General features: G+C 25.3%; 1 protein-coding gene across 1 annotated transcript; it reads left to right on the plus strand.

Moving 5' to 3' along the window:
* Positions 1 to 2872: 2872 nt before the first annotated feature.
* On the plus strand, positions 2873 to 12648 carry LOC145841957 (epimerase family protein SDR39U1-like). Its single transcript, XM_082949271.1, has 6 exons — positions 2873 to 2937; positions 4235 to 4350; positions 5726 to 5811; positions 6506 to 6672; positions 10011 to 10124; positions 11435 to 12648. The coding sequence occupies exons 1-6, from the start codon at positions 2913 to 2915 to the stop codon at positions 11839 to 11841; spliced, it is 915 nt and encodes a 304-aa protein (XP_082805397.1). The 5' UTR covers positions 2873 to 2912; the 3' UTR covers positions 11842 to 12648.
* Positions 12649 to 17699: the final 5051 nt, after the last annotated feature.

The raw sequence follows: 17699 nt of genomic DNA on the forward strand, positions 1-17699 counted from the left end.
CTTTCCAAAATAGTATAAAAAAAGAAAAAAAAGGTTAAGAACCGTTGCTCAAGTTTATAGCGACTAAAGCTGATTTTTTTTTGCCTTAAGCAGTGGCACAACTTTTAAGTAACAAACTTTGTATATACAATTAATCTAACTGTTCAAAATATAGGTTTAATCGTTTGCTAACAAAAGATCCTAGTGAAGTAACTTCACTGTAATATAAATAAAAACAAATTGTACAGTAAACTTCCTTTATTGTACCAACATATGTTTCTGTGTGTTAACGAATCAACACACTTCAACTGGGTTCTATAAAAGAATACTTACTGTGATGAAAGAATAGAAGCAAAGAGTAAAGTAGGTGTATACATGTTTTCTTTAAAATAAAATATTTTCTACAGATAATAGTTAATAATCGGTAAAATACTTAATATTAAATCCGACAGTTATAAAACTATATAATATTTGTGATTATTAAGTCTAAAATAAGTAAAGTAAACTAAAATACACATCAAAACAACAAAAAATAATATAAACAAACATTCACGTTAATGGAAAGAAAACTGATCCAAATTTTACTGTTGTTAATAAACGAACAAAATAGTTCATTATATCTAATAACTACGTCACGATATAAATGAGGTTATTTCAACTATTTAATTAGTATTGCAAAGTATGTTAATTTAGTTTTTATGTTTGTAATCTATTTTGAATAAAATTAAACAAGTATGTTAGTTCAAATGTAAAAATCAAAATTGAAAAAATTAAAGTTTAAGAAAAAAAACACAAAAAAAACAAACTTGTTATTGTACGAAGTGTCTCGATAAGAGATGCCGACGTGGTGTCTATTGTAACCAATCTAAATTGCTAGGGGTAATTAAATGGGGATAGATATTTTTAGATAAGATAAATACATCTAAGATACTTAAAAGTCAACAAAAGTTTATTTACAAATATAAAATAGTCACAAGACACACTAACTAAAACTACAATTGAACACAAGTAACAAGAAGTATCTTAAACTAAAGAAAACGAAGTATTTCAGACTTAAACTTAAACATTTTATAATACTACATTTCGAGCTTTACCAAACACCTGATACTGCTACTGCTACTAAATGCAAGTAAAATTCCGTTTTATAAGCACTGAAATAAATGTAACTCCTTTAAGTAAACAATATTGTTTATTGTTTTAGAAAATTGTTTTAAGAGTTATAAAAATTGTTTTGGAAAAGCTTGTTTTGAAAATAATAAAAATTTTTTTGGAAAAGCTTTTATTGTTACAAAAAATTCCATATTTATTCATAAGCTTTAAAATACTAAAATGAAATGTTAGTTTCATTACAGAAGTACAAAGTACTGACCGATAATTAAGTTACAGTGACATACATAAAATCACAATGACTTAAATTACATATATATTGTATTTTATAATTATTTAAATTATTGATTGATAAAGTAGCAGTCGGGTGCTTAAACTAAATATCCCATACATATATTTTAAATATTTAATAAGTAAACTGTGTTATATATGAAAGTTAAAATGTGAAACAACGAGGTAGTCATATGCTAAGTATAAACCTGCAGTAAAAACCTACTAGCTCTCTTAGGCGTAGTAGGTAAAAAAGCACGGTATATCTGTGATTTGAATACAGGCTTCCAATTAAACTTGGAACTTGACACATAAAGGTGTGAAGAATTATAGTCCGAGGGTAAAATGAATATATGAAATGTCGGAGAGTAGAAAGTGACTTGTGCGAAATAGATATATAAATAATAATTCATCAAAACTATATATTACTTAGGATATATAATTATAATTATATATGTTAAGTGAATGTGTGCGTTTATGTGAAAGGTGAATGAAAAGTATGAAAGGTGAGAAAGCGCCAAGGAGTTATTTGAAGAAGAACCGTCAGTTGCGTACACAGTTGTTTGAAATATCACGTCTTTTATTTAGTAATTATTTACTATCTTCTGCTAAAATTGCCATTCGTTCAAGGTTGCATATTTGTCAGATCTTGCTCGCGCTACTGATGTTATTGTTGGCGTGGTGAAGGATGCTCCATTCCATTTCTGGTTTGGTTCCATACCTGTCAAAATACTGCCAAACGAAATCTGACAATCTTGTGCTATTCTTTTTATTTACATGCTTAAAAGTATACTTATGCCCGGTGTACCTATCTTTAAAGTGACCTCCTGTCAAACCAATCTACTTTTTATCTTTATTATTATTATCATTAACATTATTATTACTTTTGTTATTATCTTTACTAAGCTTAAATTTAACGCGCACCTTATACACAACATTTTTAATTAAGCAGTTACCATGTAACGGATTTTGACAATTACTAAATAAAAGACGTGATATTTCAAATAACAGTGTACGCAACCGACGGTTCTTCTTCAAATAACTCCTTGGCGCTTTCTCACCTTTCATACTTTTCATCCACCTTTCACATACACACACACATTCAATTAACATATATTAATATAATTATATATGAGAATTATAAGATCTATAATTAATAGATTTTATGATAAGGAATTATAGACTCTAAGATTGTATTAAAACTGACAACAAATAAAATAATACTGTTCTACCTGCAAAATTTAAAAATATGAATAAATGATGTTTATATTGGTACAATTTTTATTTATTTTTGACTAAAAAAAAGATTAAATATAATAATTAATAGTATCATAACAATTTTTTTTAAACGCCACAAGTCTTATGTTATCAAAAAAAAAAACTTTTTAAGCTATTTATTTTACTGCAGTAATCTCAGTAATTGCACTGATAATTTAAAACAATTTTTTTTTAAGGGGATTGCTCTAAAATGAAAGAAAGGTTCAAAAAGATACTGATTATATAAGTTTCACAACTTTGTAGCAATATATTTTCTAAAGGTTCTTAATCTGAAGAATATGAACTCTAGGATTGCAGTTGTTGGTTTGTTCTTATCTATTAAGTGTATGATAGTAAAAAATTTTTATCGGTGATAATTTTACAATATCTGAAGTTATATCAACTATAGATGTATGTGTTCTGTCCTGGACAAGACGTTAAAAGGTGTCCGTAGTGTACAACTTAATAACAGGGTTGCCACTTTACCTGAAATCCTGGAAAAACCTGGAATTTGGGAAACTTTGAAAAAACCTGGAAAAACTTGGAGTTTTGAGCAAATCACTAAAAAAACCTGGAATTTTAAGAATTTTCACATGCTCAGTGGTAAAATCTCAAAAAATCTATCATATAAATGAAAAATTTTTACAATCATTAATTTTTTTTCCTGAAACACATATTTAAAGTAGCTTTACAGTATCTTTTCAATGTTTTTATACTATTTAACACAGTTTTTTACCTTAAACTTAACTTTAAACTAAAAATAGACCCAAAAATGTGTACTTTTAAAAACCTGGAAAAAATTTGGAAAACCTGGAAAAAATTTTGAAAAAACAAGTGGCAACCCTATAAAAAACAAAAGGTCTTTTTGTGCTAGATCCTAGGACCAAATCCTAGGACCTATTTTTTGTCGTTCAATAAACTATATATAGGTGTACTATTAATATTAAATACTTTATGAGACTTTTAAAGGTTTAATTTGCTTAACAAATGTAGTAAGTTTGTAAGAGCAGATGATAAATATAATAATCAAAAGGTCTTTCTCCACAGCAATCCATTGACCATACTTGTGAGCGTTCACATTTTTCATTCACATCAATTTTTTCAATCAAAAAAAAAAAATTGTTTTAAGTTAATTAAAAAAAAACAGTTGCAAAGATTTAGTAAGTTCGATAGAGAAAGTTAGCAAAAATTTTAGTTTAAAATATTTTCTAAAAATTAGTTAATGATATTAAAATTATTTATAACTATAACTTTATATTGTTTAAAATAGCTTTTGATCACCATTTAGAAAATTGGTCTCCAATAAAATTTAAAATTAAACATTTTTGAACAAAACACTTGTATTTATAAATTTTAACAAATCAAAATTAAAACATTGTTATCTCAATACACAGTATAAATTTTACTTATTTTCAAGTTTGTGTTAAAAAAAGCTATGCCTCATAAACTACACCAACAAATTAAGTTTTAGCATGTTTGAAAATAAGTTAATTGATTTTAAATGGTTAAATTAATAAAAACTTAGTAAATATATTACTTAAAAAGTATGAAATTGATCTTCAAAATTTATTTTTGAAAAAAAAAAAAAGTATATATAAATATATATATATAATTATATCAGGTGGTGGATCAGGCTTTATAGGAAAAAGTTTGTGCAAAGCATTGGAAAACGCTGGGTATAGTGTTACTATTGTTTCCAGAAAAAATGATGCTGGTAAGAAGCAAGTCATTACCTGGGTAAATGTTTTACAATACATCAAAATTAGTCAAGTTCTTAAATACTTATATCTCTTTAACTATAGCAAGGTATTTTTTACTAAAATTTGTATAACAAAAATTACTTTTTATGTTTATATACAAGTATAAAGACTATCACAATAAAAAAAAACATTACCAAATTTATACTACTTTTTGAGGTTTTGTGAATTTTTGAATTTGTTTTGTATAATTTCTAGAATGTATAATTTGATTATCAAATTTCAAACTATAGGATAAACATATCTTACTATTTGATTTTTGACTTTTATGATTTTTTACCAAAATATTTTATAAACGCTTCTTTGTGTTTAACTAATAGTAAATTGACAGAGTGAAAAAATATGTATTCTAAAGGTTAGAATATATAAAGTATAAAGCAATTGTCTTCTTTTTATTTGAAGTACTTATTTTTTAGAACTCTGTAGAGTTAAGTTATTATTTCAATACAGAAAAACAAATGTTCAATAAGGCAAATACTTGGGAAACTTTGTATTTTTATATTCAAACGAACTTGTTTTGTTCGTATCTCTTTTAAAAACTTACTAGTAATCTATTGATTTTGAACACTTATTATTTATATGGATATATAAAGAATATTTATACTTCATGTATAAGCAGTATTTTTTTAATTTTAAGTATAATTTCGAAAGCTTAGAATTGAATTTTGATCTTGTTCTGCTTGAAATATTTTATTTTTTGTTGTAACTGAAGTGTTATCTTTAGTTAATATAATTAGATAGTTATATTGTTTGTCTTTTGTTTTCGAATGTTGATTCCTGTACATTAATTATATTTGAAACTAGTGTTTATAAAGTTTTTATAGTATTTTGAAATTGTATTTTTTTATCTATTTTATGTAGAATATTGTTAAAGTTTTGTTGTGCTATTTGAGTTAACAAAAAAAGTCTTTCTAAATTACTTTTTTCCCTAAAGTGGTATAATAATTGAAAAAAAAAAAACAAATTAAATACTTTTTTTATTAGTGATTAAGTAAAGAGTTGAAATAGCTCAAATAAAAGTTTTAATAAGCATTTACCTTAAAAATGTTTCTATTGCTGAAATATCAAGTACAGTTTTACTTTATATGTTATATTTGTTGTTGAAATGATATTGTAGACATCATTTTGTAGGTTACTATATTGTTGATACCATTATAATACTCTTTTTAGATAAACAGAGTTTTAACAAGTATTTTTTAACTTTGTTCAATGCTTTAGTTTGTTTATTCTTTAGAGTTGTTTATGTTGTTACATAACAAGTAAACAAAATCTCAAAGATAACTGTATAATCTTTCTTTTTGAGTATTTATTTTATTTAAATCATTTCAACGCTCAAAATTTTTTTTTTTAAACAGAAAGATGTAAAAAATAATGGACTTCCTAAAGGAACTGATGCAGTATTTAACTTAGCAGGAGAGCTTGTGCTGAATCCATTAAAAAGGTATAATGCCTGTCATATATATTTTATTTTGCAAAATATTCTAATTACCAGTTAGTAAAATCGATTAAAAACCATAAGAAAACCTTTTAATTGTATAATAAAAGTATGTTTTAAATAATTAGGTAAACATAAGCAGATGTTCTAAATTTATAAAAACTACTACAAAACCTAAATGTTGCTTCTTTATCACTGTTAACTGTGTTATGCTGATCAAGTGTTATAAATATATATATAAAGAGAAAAATTTAAAGGAAACAATTTCTTTTTATATATTTTTATATCTGGTTAAAACTTGTTCATAATTTGAAAATTTACGTGAATAAAAATACTTAGTTAGATATTGATAGATTAGCTATAAAGTGTTTGTTTTTTGATTGTAAATAGTAAAATTTAAAAAATGTCAGTCGATCAAAGTAAAAACATTATAAAAAATACTAAGTTAGATATTAAACTATAGGTAATTTAAAAGTCAGGATAATATCTAAACTTTTTAAATAACCGTTTATGAATTATTTTTTGGAATAACTTTTCAAAAATATTTTGTAATACTAACTATTTAGGATTAAAAAAACAGACTTCTATGTTTTTTAATCAAAATTTAAACTGTTGCAAGTATAGTTGTTATGTTTTATTATAAAAAAACATTAAGTTGCTTTTGAATGTAATGGTTTAAAAAAGACTAAAAAAAATATAGATGGAGTAGTTCATTTGAAAAAGAAGTTTTGGAAAGCAGAGTGAATACAACGAAACTATTGAGAGATGCAATTGTTGAACAAAGTGAAAAACCTAGTTTTTGGGGTAGTTGTTCTGGAATTGGTTATTACCCCCCTAGTGATGTTCTTGAATATGACGAAAATTCTGGTTTGTTTTATTTATCGTTTTTAATACTTTGTAGTTGTACTGTTTTATTAAATTATGAAAATGTTGGAAGATTTATTTTGAAAAAAGTTCTCTAAACTCTTTTAACTTTGCTTTAATTTGTTCTCAATTTGAATTTAATCTAGTAACCTAAAATTCGATGTTAGTATGATTCATTCTAAAAGCTGATCGCATGAATAAATAAACTATAAGTTGAGTTTTATTTGGATCTTATAAAGTAGCTAGTTTAACAAAAGTAAAGTGTTCTGCAAAAGTCTATGTCAAATAAATCCGACCTTTTGTGTACCTAGCGCTTCTATTGTAGGTCTATCGACTAGAGAAGTTACCTAACCTTCTTATAGAACATTAAAAAAGTGTACAAAAACTGATTTATTTAAAAGTAAAAATATTCAATTAAATTCAAAACAGTACATATAAAAAGTATTTGTTTGTCAAACTAAGGAAGCAAAACTACTATGAATAAATCAATCATAATGTTATTATTGAAACAATTGATGTAAACATAGCCTATACATCAACTACAACTTGTAAATTACTTAGACTGTGAATTTGTTTATGCTCGAAAACTTACTTGTGTCTTTTCATTGAACACTTTGTTATAAATTAAGTGTGATTGTTTCATTAAATAAAGATTTTTTTTCAACGAAAAATGACTGTTATTTGCTTCAAATAACTGGATATAGATCCGGATTGAACCAGATCCATTTTAGGAATTAGCATTTGGCCAGATCCGGATTTTAGTAAAACAATTATCTCTTTCACTAGGAATTAAAAAAAAACATCAAAGTCTTATTAAATAGACCTTAAGAAGTATTTTTGAAATAAAATAAAAAGTATATATTTTGAAATAAAGTTAACAAAAAACAACCTTTTATAAATATTTTACTTGGAATCATGAAAAATTCTGAAATATGAAAAACTATGCAAAAAAACACCTAGAATTACTAATAGTTGTACAGTACAAACAATAATAAATTTAAATTCTCATAAAAACACAAAACAAAATTACTTATAAATTTACTTGGTATAGAATACAATTCTGTTTGAATAAATTTTAATTACTAGTTGATGATCTTTTTTTGTGTATTAAACATTGTTTTTAAAATAAAATCTTTAATTATTTGAAGTTAAATTATTAAACACATTTAAGTAGCATTTCAGTACATTTACAATAATTTAAATATAGGTGTAAATCTTAAATTTATTTTTATACTTAAAGTAAACATGAAAACTTGTACTTTTAAAAACCTCGTTGCAAATCAGAAAACTTTGAATAAGTTTCTAAAAAAAGAGTGTTTGTGTAGTTTTACCTTTTAATAAATACTTTTTTCGATTTTACAATCATAATTTGTTAGTTAGGGTCCAAATTCTGGATCTGGTAAATCACTATACAACCATAGTATTTGGTATTAAATTCTAATATTAATTTTTAATTTATAACATATTTCACAAAAAGTCTATAAACTTTATATAAAAAGTACAAAATAAAAGCTAACTATAATCAAAGTTTGATACTATTATTTTCAACAGTGTGTAATTTATCCTAAGTATGTAAGTATAATCCTAACTATGTTTTGCGTCAGAAAGTAATTTTTTTTAAGTTTCAAATACTTCAAAAGAACTTTTGTTTACAATTAGTTTTAAAAAATTAAATAATACTGACTTTTTATTTAATTTAATTTTTATACAACTTTATTTTTAAACGATATACCCTTTACGATATACCCGATAGACAAATATTTTCAACTAAAAAGGTCAGTGTTACATTGAGTCTCTTAATTTTTAGTTGATATGGTTTTTTTACAGTTTAATACACACATTAGGCCTAGTATATTTTAAGCTTGATATTATTTTTTCGAAAAATATTGTTATACAAACAAAGAAGCAGTACTTATTTTTACGCCTATTGTACATATGTTTACACTTTGTAATACCTAGAATTTAAGATTTTTTACAATTTTGGTTAAGTTTAGGTAAAATCTACCCGGTACATGGTAAAATTTGATGTTTGGTGTAAGGTATTAAATAGTTAAAGACGTGGTGCTACCTATTTTCCGATATTAAAAAATCTCTTTTACATTTTTGTAACTTTTTGATATTCAATTTAGTTTGTATAAATTGGATTTCCATAAAGGAACATTATAATTTTATTGACAAGTATCTCTTTACAAAATAATTTCATTAAGTTTGTGTTTTTTAATAATTTCCTTGATAGTCTGACTGTTGGTGTTGATGAAAGATTTTAATAAATTATCGGGCATCAGTTATGTTGAACTAATGTTAATGTTAACAAAACTCAAAACTATAAGAACATGTAGTATAATTCAAATGGTTTCTTTTTAGTTAAGATATAATTTAGACTTATTTGTTTTAATTGTTTGAACAAATTGAGAAACATTATGTATAATGCAAATTAAGATTTTAAGTTAAATAAAGTACCAGGTTTTTACATTGAAATGTTGTATTTTTTGGAAAAAAAATTCAATTTAATAATATACAATAAATAAATACACTAAAAATTAAATAACCAAATAGTTTGGTACCATCTAGATCACGGTTTCCTAAACTAAGCCAAGTGGCCTCTCTTGGGGGCCATTACAGAAATTTAGGGGGCCGTGAGTAGTAAAGGGGCCACATGGGGCCATGAGGCCGTAATTTGAAATTTACACTAGATATTTTTGAGTTATAATGAAAATTAAAAAGAAAAAGATCTTATGCAGTTTTAATGGTAGTATTTTGAGAAATGTTGTTGGAGGGGCCATAGTTTTAAAATTTTTTTTTAAAAGGGTCGTTTTAAAAAAAAGTTTGGAAAAACCTGGTGTAGATCAATATTGTTAAGGAAATGCGGCAATCTGTAAGAGCGGCAAGCGTTGCACATTCTACAAAAAAACAGCTTCAGCTAAAAAGTTCTTTTATCACTGCTATTTAGTATGATTGTATATCAAATAATTCTTATGTTGAGTTTTTCTTATAAGATAATCTATTAAAGTCTTTTTCTGTACTTTTTAAAGTATAAGATTATTAAAAGAATTAAAAAAATGATTTGTATTGGTTTTCATATATAAGTTTTCATTAGTAGTCCATAAAAAAGCTGATTATTGTAAATTTTCATGTTACATTTTAATTTTATTAGTTATTTCTTTACTTGATATGAAGTGTGAAATTTTAAGGTTTAAATATATATTGTTTTCATTTAACCCAATCCAAAATAACTTATGATATTATTTTGAGGACTGTTATTTGCCTAGTCGAAAAAATATTATCAATTTTAAAGTGTTTTCCAAAATTTTAATTTTTGTACATTTTTTGTTTTTAAACAGTTGTAGCTGACGATTCACGAGACTATTGGAGTAAGCTGACACTAAAATGGGAAAAAGCAGCCAGTTTACCTGAAAATATTAAACCTGATGTGCGACACGTAATTATGAGAACTGGTTTGATGTTCTTATTTATTAGTTTAAAAAGATAAAAGAAAGCTGATAAAATGTATAAGAATAATTTTAATTTAAATACGTAGAAATTAATGTTATTTTTGGATGTGATTACATTTATCCGCTAAATACAAGTTTAATGAGTTGATAGCTCAAACCATTATATATAAATTAAAACAACTTAAAGTATGCCAATTAGAATTTAAATGTGTCTATATAAGTTATTAGAGAAAGTATATATATTTGTTCCTATATATTACCAAAGTTTTACCTGTAGGATATATAGTTTAAAATATATGATTTTCCAAATCTTTTTTTTTTTAATTTAGGACAAGTTAGATGTTTAATGTTTTTTCATTAATAGCCACTATTTTTATATTTTTAACTTTTTAGTACACCTTAATAAAATACTAAAAGTTTTGATTTAATAAAAACAAAAAGAGTAACTACAAACATAAAAACAGTTTAAAACTTTCAATATCTTATACATAAGTATTTATACTTGTTGTTAGAACTATGTTGTTAAAATACATTAATATAATTAATTAACTTTAGTGTTCTAAAACACTGTGTAAATATTGAAAGAGTGCATTTAAAATCACATTACTGCTCATTTTGATTTAGTAGTGATATTTGGATCTAATAGTAATAGAATTTGTAATTATAAAAAACATGCAAAATTACGTTTAATAGCTTTAAAATGAGTAGTAAAACAAATTAGTTTTTTTTATGAATATATAAAGTTACTAGTTGTGAAGATATGTAAAAAAAGCCCACATAGCTTTTAATTTATTACTAAAACAAAATACAAGTATCCTAAATAATTTAAGTTAATTTCAGAATTTAAGTATAAGAAAAAAAAATGTATACAAAGTTTTTAGGATTTTTTTTAATTGACAAGTTTCAAAGTTCTTTATGAAAACTGCAGAGATAACTATTTATAACGCAAAAAAAAAAAACAAATATTTTTGAAATTGTTTACAACAGTTTCAAAGCTTTAAGCGGAATAAAGTATTTATTTTTGCTCTGAGGATATTTTTTTGCTCTGATTTAAAAGCATTAAAACATTTGTTTTTTATATAATAAATTTATTAAATTATTGTATGTGTTGAACTAGTTACAATATAATAAATTATAAATCAGAACTTTTTAAATTAGATACTTTATGTTGACATCTACTATTATTTAAAGAAAAAAAGTAACTTTTTTTATATTTTATCTTAAACTTTACTTAAAAGTAAGATAAAACTTAAATTAGTATTCCAGTATAATTTAACTAGAAACTTTTTAACTTGATTAAACATTAAACTCAGGAGTTGTATTGGGTCCTGAAGGAGGAGCTCTAAAATCTATGTATCCAGCATTTTTTATGGGTTTAGGTGGACCAATAATGCCTGGAACACAAAACTTTCCATGGGTTCATTTAGATGATGTCACGCAAATTTGGATGCACGCTCTCGGTAATTCCGCCATTGAAGGCGTTATCAATGGAGTAGCTCCGCAAAAAATAACATCAAAGGTGTTTGCTCAAAACTTTGGTTCGGTTTTGCGGAGGCCAGCAATTTTACCCGTTCCCGAGTTTGCAGTCAAACTAATGTTTGGTGCGACCCGGGCAACTATGCTCACCCACGGACAGAAAGTAAACCCAACAAAGACCATTCAAAGTGGGTATCGCTTTAAATACTCAGACATTTACAATGCTCTACAAACTTGCATTTAATGTTGTTATTCATTGTTTTTATGGTATGTTTTTGGTATTGTGTTGTTGCTATCAAATATTTAGTAGTTATATTAGTTTTAAGGTATATAATTAAATATCATAAACAAAATTGTTAGAATACTTCAAACAAGAAACTTATTAGAACAAATTTTTATTATAAACTTTTGATTTGATCTTAACTAAATCTACGTGTTAAATTTGAAAAAAATATGGTTTAAATTTTGTTCTCTAATTTCTTTTTATATATAAGTAATAATAAATTCAAAATTATAAATTAGTGCTTTGGCAAAATAACTTAAAAAAGTTTTTTTTTGTATATATGGATCAAGTAAAATAAAATGACCTCAGTTTTCAACAAGTAAAAAAAAGACCCCTTGGTCAGTATTTTCACTTGATCAGAACAAGTAAAAAAGTGATCCCGAAAGTTTGAATAATGATGACCCAGTATATATTTTAGCAAAAAAATCAACTAGTTTCAAATAAAATTTTACGTACAGCACGTTAAATAAAAATATTACTCACCAAGGGTTAGGGGTAACAGTGATAGTTAAAAAAAAAGATTATAAAAAAATTGGTAAGAAAAATAAACCGAACAAGGGTAAGAGTTAAGGATAACAGTGATAGTAAAAAAAAAACAAATATAAGAAAAAAATAAGAAATAAAAAGTTACCAACCAAGGGTTAGGGGTACCTTGGGGTCATTTTTTTTTACTTGATTCATATATTTCTGTACTTCATTTATATTTTTTAATAAAAAAAATATTCTTTTACACTAAAGAAAAAATAAACTGTCCTACGCTCGTGACAATTTGTTCGCTTGGTTTGATTGTTAATAGCATATAATAACTGATGTTAGAACATTTAATTTTTTTCACCAAATAACCAACAAAAATATTTAAATTTGTTTTGTTGAGTAAAATAAGGTTATAACAAATTTATAAATCAGCAAAATATGTACTGAAGAAATGTATACATAGTGATTTAGTTATATTTATAATGGTAAACTAAATCGAAATATTAAGCTTAAATGAAGTAGTTGTTAACATAAAGCAATTTTTTTTATTAAGTGGAACTTATCTTTATAGAAAATTTCGTGTGTAGTGTTAATTATTTTAAAAACGTGTCTATTATGTTTTTTATTTTAAAAACGTACGTTAAAAAAAGACTTTTAAAGAGATGAAATAAATATCACACTTATGAACATAATAATTTAAATTTAATAGATAAGTTTTTTTGCACATGTTTTTATTTTTTGAAATACTGTGCACAGCTTCAAGAATTAAGGTTGTTGTTTTTCACATAAGTACAAGATATAGCTAATTCACTGACTTCACTTATTGCAGAATTTAAAAAAAATTGGCATAGAAGAGTTGCTACTACTAAAATCTCCAAAAGGCAACAAATGAAACAAAGCCATTTAAAAAGTTTGAAAATTTTAAAATTTTACGACTAAATTCGAACACTAATGTAAGGTTTGTATGAAACTATTTAAATCTAAGATAAAATGTTATTTTTAAGTACATTAATAATTAAAGTTAAGCTTAGGGCTTAATAGCGTAAATCAAGTTTTTTTTCTCTATTTTACTTAATTTAACAAACTTACTATATCATAGTTATTTCAATTTAAAAAAAAAACTAAACTACCATTGTTTTATTATAATAAGCGCTCAAATATTTTGTCCAAAGACCTGGTGTACGAAAATATCTTTCGGTTATCGAGTCATACACCAGAATACAGTTTAAAGTCATGTCCAGGACAATAATATACGATAAAATTTGTATTAACGCGACAAGGCGTCAAACTTTAGAGATCAAAATAAGCAAAGCCTGTCAGAGAATTAAAACAACTATTTTGTACGCGAATACTTTATTAGACTTAATACATTTTGCTGCTTATAAAGTATAAACAGCTCTTCAGAGTATGCGAAAGTTAGCGTACATTAAAAATCTGTAAAAAATTTATTTATATACTAAGCATATTTTATTAAACAAATAGAATGTAGAGTAATTTGGTAGTCTTGTCTTACATTTGAAAAGATTCGGACAACTTTTATCATTCAATCAATACTATTTGTTGTTTAATAAAACCATATTAAAATCTTTCTAATTTTAATCTAAACACCTGAGAGGGGTTTCAATTTTATTTAAAAGATTAAATTCCGCTAATGGATAAATGGTAAAGAGAATTATTATGTATTGTTAATCTAGCCAATGTCATATAACAAGGACTTCAATAAAATTCAAAGAAAGTAAAGATAGTATTTCAAAGAGTAAAAAAATCTAATAACAGTCTGTAATTAAAATATTGTTTATATATGTAAAATCCAAAGCTTAATTTAAATAATGAAACAATTAAGTTGTTGGTTTTTTGGTGTCTTTTTTGTTTTTAAACAAGATTGGAATTATAGTGTTTATAATAGTGTTGTACAAAAAAAATAATCAATTTTAATAATAATGTATAGAAAATTTTTTAAATAAGACACAATATTAAAATATAATATTTTACAAAAAAATCGGCGAAATAGAAGCCTGGACTTTCGTATGCCGTATCACTGATCAACGCCACCAGGTGGTTGCTTCGTGTTTGCTTGTATAAACCGTTTGTAGATTGAAGACTGCAAGTTTTTCAGTTATGACTGACTGATGACTCCTAATCAGGACTAAACCGGTCTCAGTCTACCGAAAGCTTGCGGTCTGATGATCGAATTGGTATGATCAACCCACATGTTAAATTTAATATTTAGGGAGTTTTTTATTTTAGAATGATAATGTATTATAAAATTCAAATAGAGTTATGTTTTTTAAATTATAAGTTGATTAATACTCAGGCTTCTTTTATTGTGTAAAATCGAAAAAGTAATGCATCCATTCTAAAAGTTTCACACATAACTTTTAATGTTATACTATTTTTATAGTTTTCAGTTTATAAATACTAAAGTATAAACATTACAGTTGCCTTACTTTGGTCATTTATAGCACAGAATATGTTTGATAACAAATTTTCAACAAAGCCCAAAATTCGTATCTAAGAAGAACTAGTCTTAATGAAAATTGCGATATTAACATAAAGTTTTTGGCTTAAAAGTGCGTACTCAAAAGATTTATTACTGTATATAACAGGCTAAGGATGTAATTTTAATTTTATTCAGCTGCTAATAAATTTAATTACAATGACTTAAACCAAGGGTCGACAAAAAGCAGCGCGCAATGAAAATATATCTGGCTAATGAAAAAAGCTATGAATTAAAGCTTTTATGATTTTAATACAATGATATGTATTTTTAATGATTTTCGGTATTTTTCTAAACGTTCATATTCACTTGTAAATTTATTTTATCTAAATTTTCTTTTATACACACTTAGCCTTTTTTGTTTGAAGACTTTTATCTTGAATCAAAATAAAAGCTGTTATAGTCTATTTGTTACGAATATTACATATAAACGCAGAATCAACTTTTTAATAGATCTCTATAAGTCAGTAAAAAGTGTGTAAATTTGATTTTAAACAACTTTTTATTTTCATATGTCAAGTCAGTTTTGATGACATGCTCGTTGTAAGTTTTAAAACTTTGTTATTTTTATGTACTTAACAACTTTATTCCAATGCTTCGAGAGAAGCTGTTCGACTGTTTTTTACTCAAAAAATTTATTAGTGTAAATAACAACCAATAATACTTATATGACTCAAACATATACCTTTTAATTTAATTAAACATAAAGAATGTATAAACTTGTTTTACTTCTTATAAAGCTAATTGAGAGAAAAAATAAAATCATAACCAGCGTATTACATTAAAACTATATACAGTAGACTACCGCTGAAGTACAAGTTTTTTTGGTACGCGCCCCGCCTTAAGTACGCACTTATCCAGAAAGACAAAAAATTTTTTTTAATTTGCTTGGATTGGTCTAAAACCATATTTTTGGAAGCTTCATTCAAGGTATAAAATGCCAGCACATCGTTTAGATATAGATAATTATACCTTTTCTTCAGGGCTCCAATGATTCCTAAATCACAAGACTGTTTCCAGCTAGTCACATTGGGAAGAAACAGCCTTAGTGTGACATTTTGACGTTTGAATTCCTCAAAATGGCCAGGAGCATTATCCATAAAGAGGATCACTGGAAGTGAGGTGTGTTTCCTTACCTCAGGAAATAACTGCTCGTTGAACCACTTCCAGCAGATTTTTTTGTCGACCCAAGCTCTATTTTGGGACATGTACTTAAAAGGCCATCGTCTTTTCTTAATGCATGCCAGAGCTTTTGGTTTACCAATCATTGAGCATTGAAATTTGTGGCTTCCTGTTGCGTTCGAGCAAACAATCAAAGAAACTCTCTCTTTTGCCTTTTTACGACCACGTGCTGTTTTAACATCTTCATTAGGCAAAATGTAGTTGGGAATCATTCTAAAGAAGATTCCAATTTCAGCTATATTATAAATTCTGTCAGCATCATATGCTTTGATTTCATCATACAGCTTTGCTCATCATACAAGATTAGAATTATGTATTAAATGTTATTTAAAATAAAAAGACTTTATTTGGTAACTAGTTGTAAGAAAAAAAACAAACAACTAAATTTCATATTATACTTTGTGGTCAAAAAGTACGCACTACCCGTGCTAAGTACGCTTTTTTTGGTCATGTTCAATTTACGTACTTAAGCGGTAGTCTACTGTACATATTATTCTTAAGATAAAATTTTCCAATAGTATACATTACCGATCAATTTCTCAATAAATTTAAAGGTCGAATTTAATTAAAAACTCAAAAAAAATTGGCGTAAGGTAAGTCATCAGAGTCAAAAACCAAAACAGAATTTTAAAGTGTAATTGAAGATTGATAGCATATAGAAGTTAAAATTAATTACCCATAAGTGTTTAGTAAATAGTTAAGATTTTAGGTAACTACCTAGCATGATGTCGCACCAGTATCGAGCTGAGATTATATTCAGTCTATTTTAAATATAATTGTAGGTTAAAATTAATGTTTTATAAATACATAAATATGATTAAACTTATTTATCATAAACTAAAATTTTTAGTTGTTTTTATTTTACAATAAGGCGAACCAAACAATAAAATACTTAAGATTGATTAAAATATTGTAAAATAAAAGCAATAAAATATTTAAGCTAATAAAAATAAATTTTAGTTATAATAAATAACTTTGTTTATGAATATATATAGCTTGTTTAAAACAAAGTTTCTTTTTATACTAAACATATTAGTCTTAAATAATTGATTTTTAGCTTTAAGTTATGATTAAAAAGACATCGACTACAAAATCAACCTGATATTGGTGTGACATCATCCTAGGTAATTACCAAATTTTGACAATGCTATGGTTACTAGCGAAACTTATAACAAAAAAGGTATAAATGCAATATTGATTAAAAATAATAGTCTTTTAAACCATAGTGGTCCAACCTAAAACATTAATTACGTATTTTACGATAATCGGTAGTGGTCCAGGACATTTTTTGATGTTTTCTTTAATAAAATCTAACTTTAGGGTGTTTATGACGAAGTACTTTCTGTATAATATAATTTTTAGCACTACTAGTATATAAACAAGGGTTGTCAAATGTTTTTAGGAAATATTTTCTAATTTTATTCGAGGGTTTTTTAGGAACAAATTTTCTGGTCCTTTTTATAGTATAAACTAATTTCATGGTTAAAAACTTTCATCTTAAATAGTAAAATAACATTGAAAAGATATTGTAAAGCTTCTTAAAATGTGTTATTTATATAAAAAATTCTGAAGATTTTTTATCTAAATGATATATTTTTTATATCTAATCGAAATTTCATTGCTTTTAATGTTTTTTTTAATTCTTAGTGTTTTTGTTAAAAGTTCA

The sequence above is a fragment of the Thalia democratica genome, chromosome 8, assembly GCF_965202585.1.
Source record: "Thalia democratica chromosome 8, ktThaDemo2.hap1.1, whole genome shotgun sequence".
NCBI classification, from domain to species: domain Eukaryota; kingdom Metazoa; phylum Chordata; class Thaliacea; order Salpida; family Salpidae; genus Thalia; species Thalia democratica.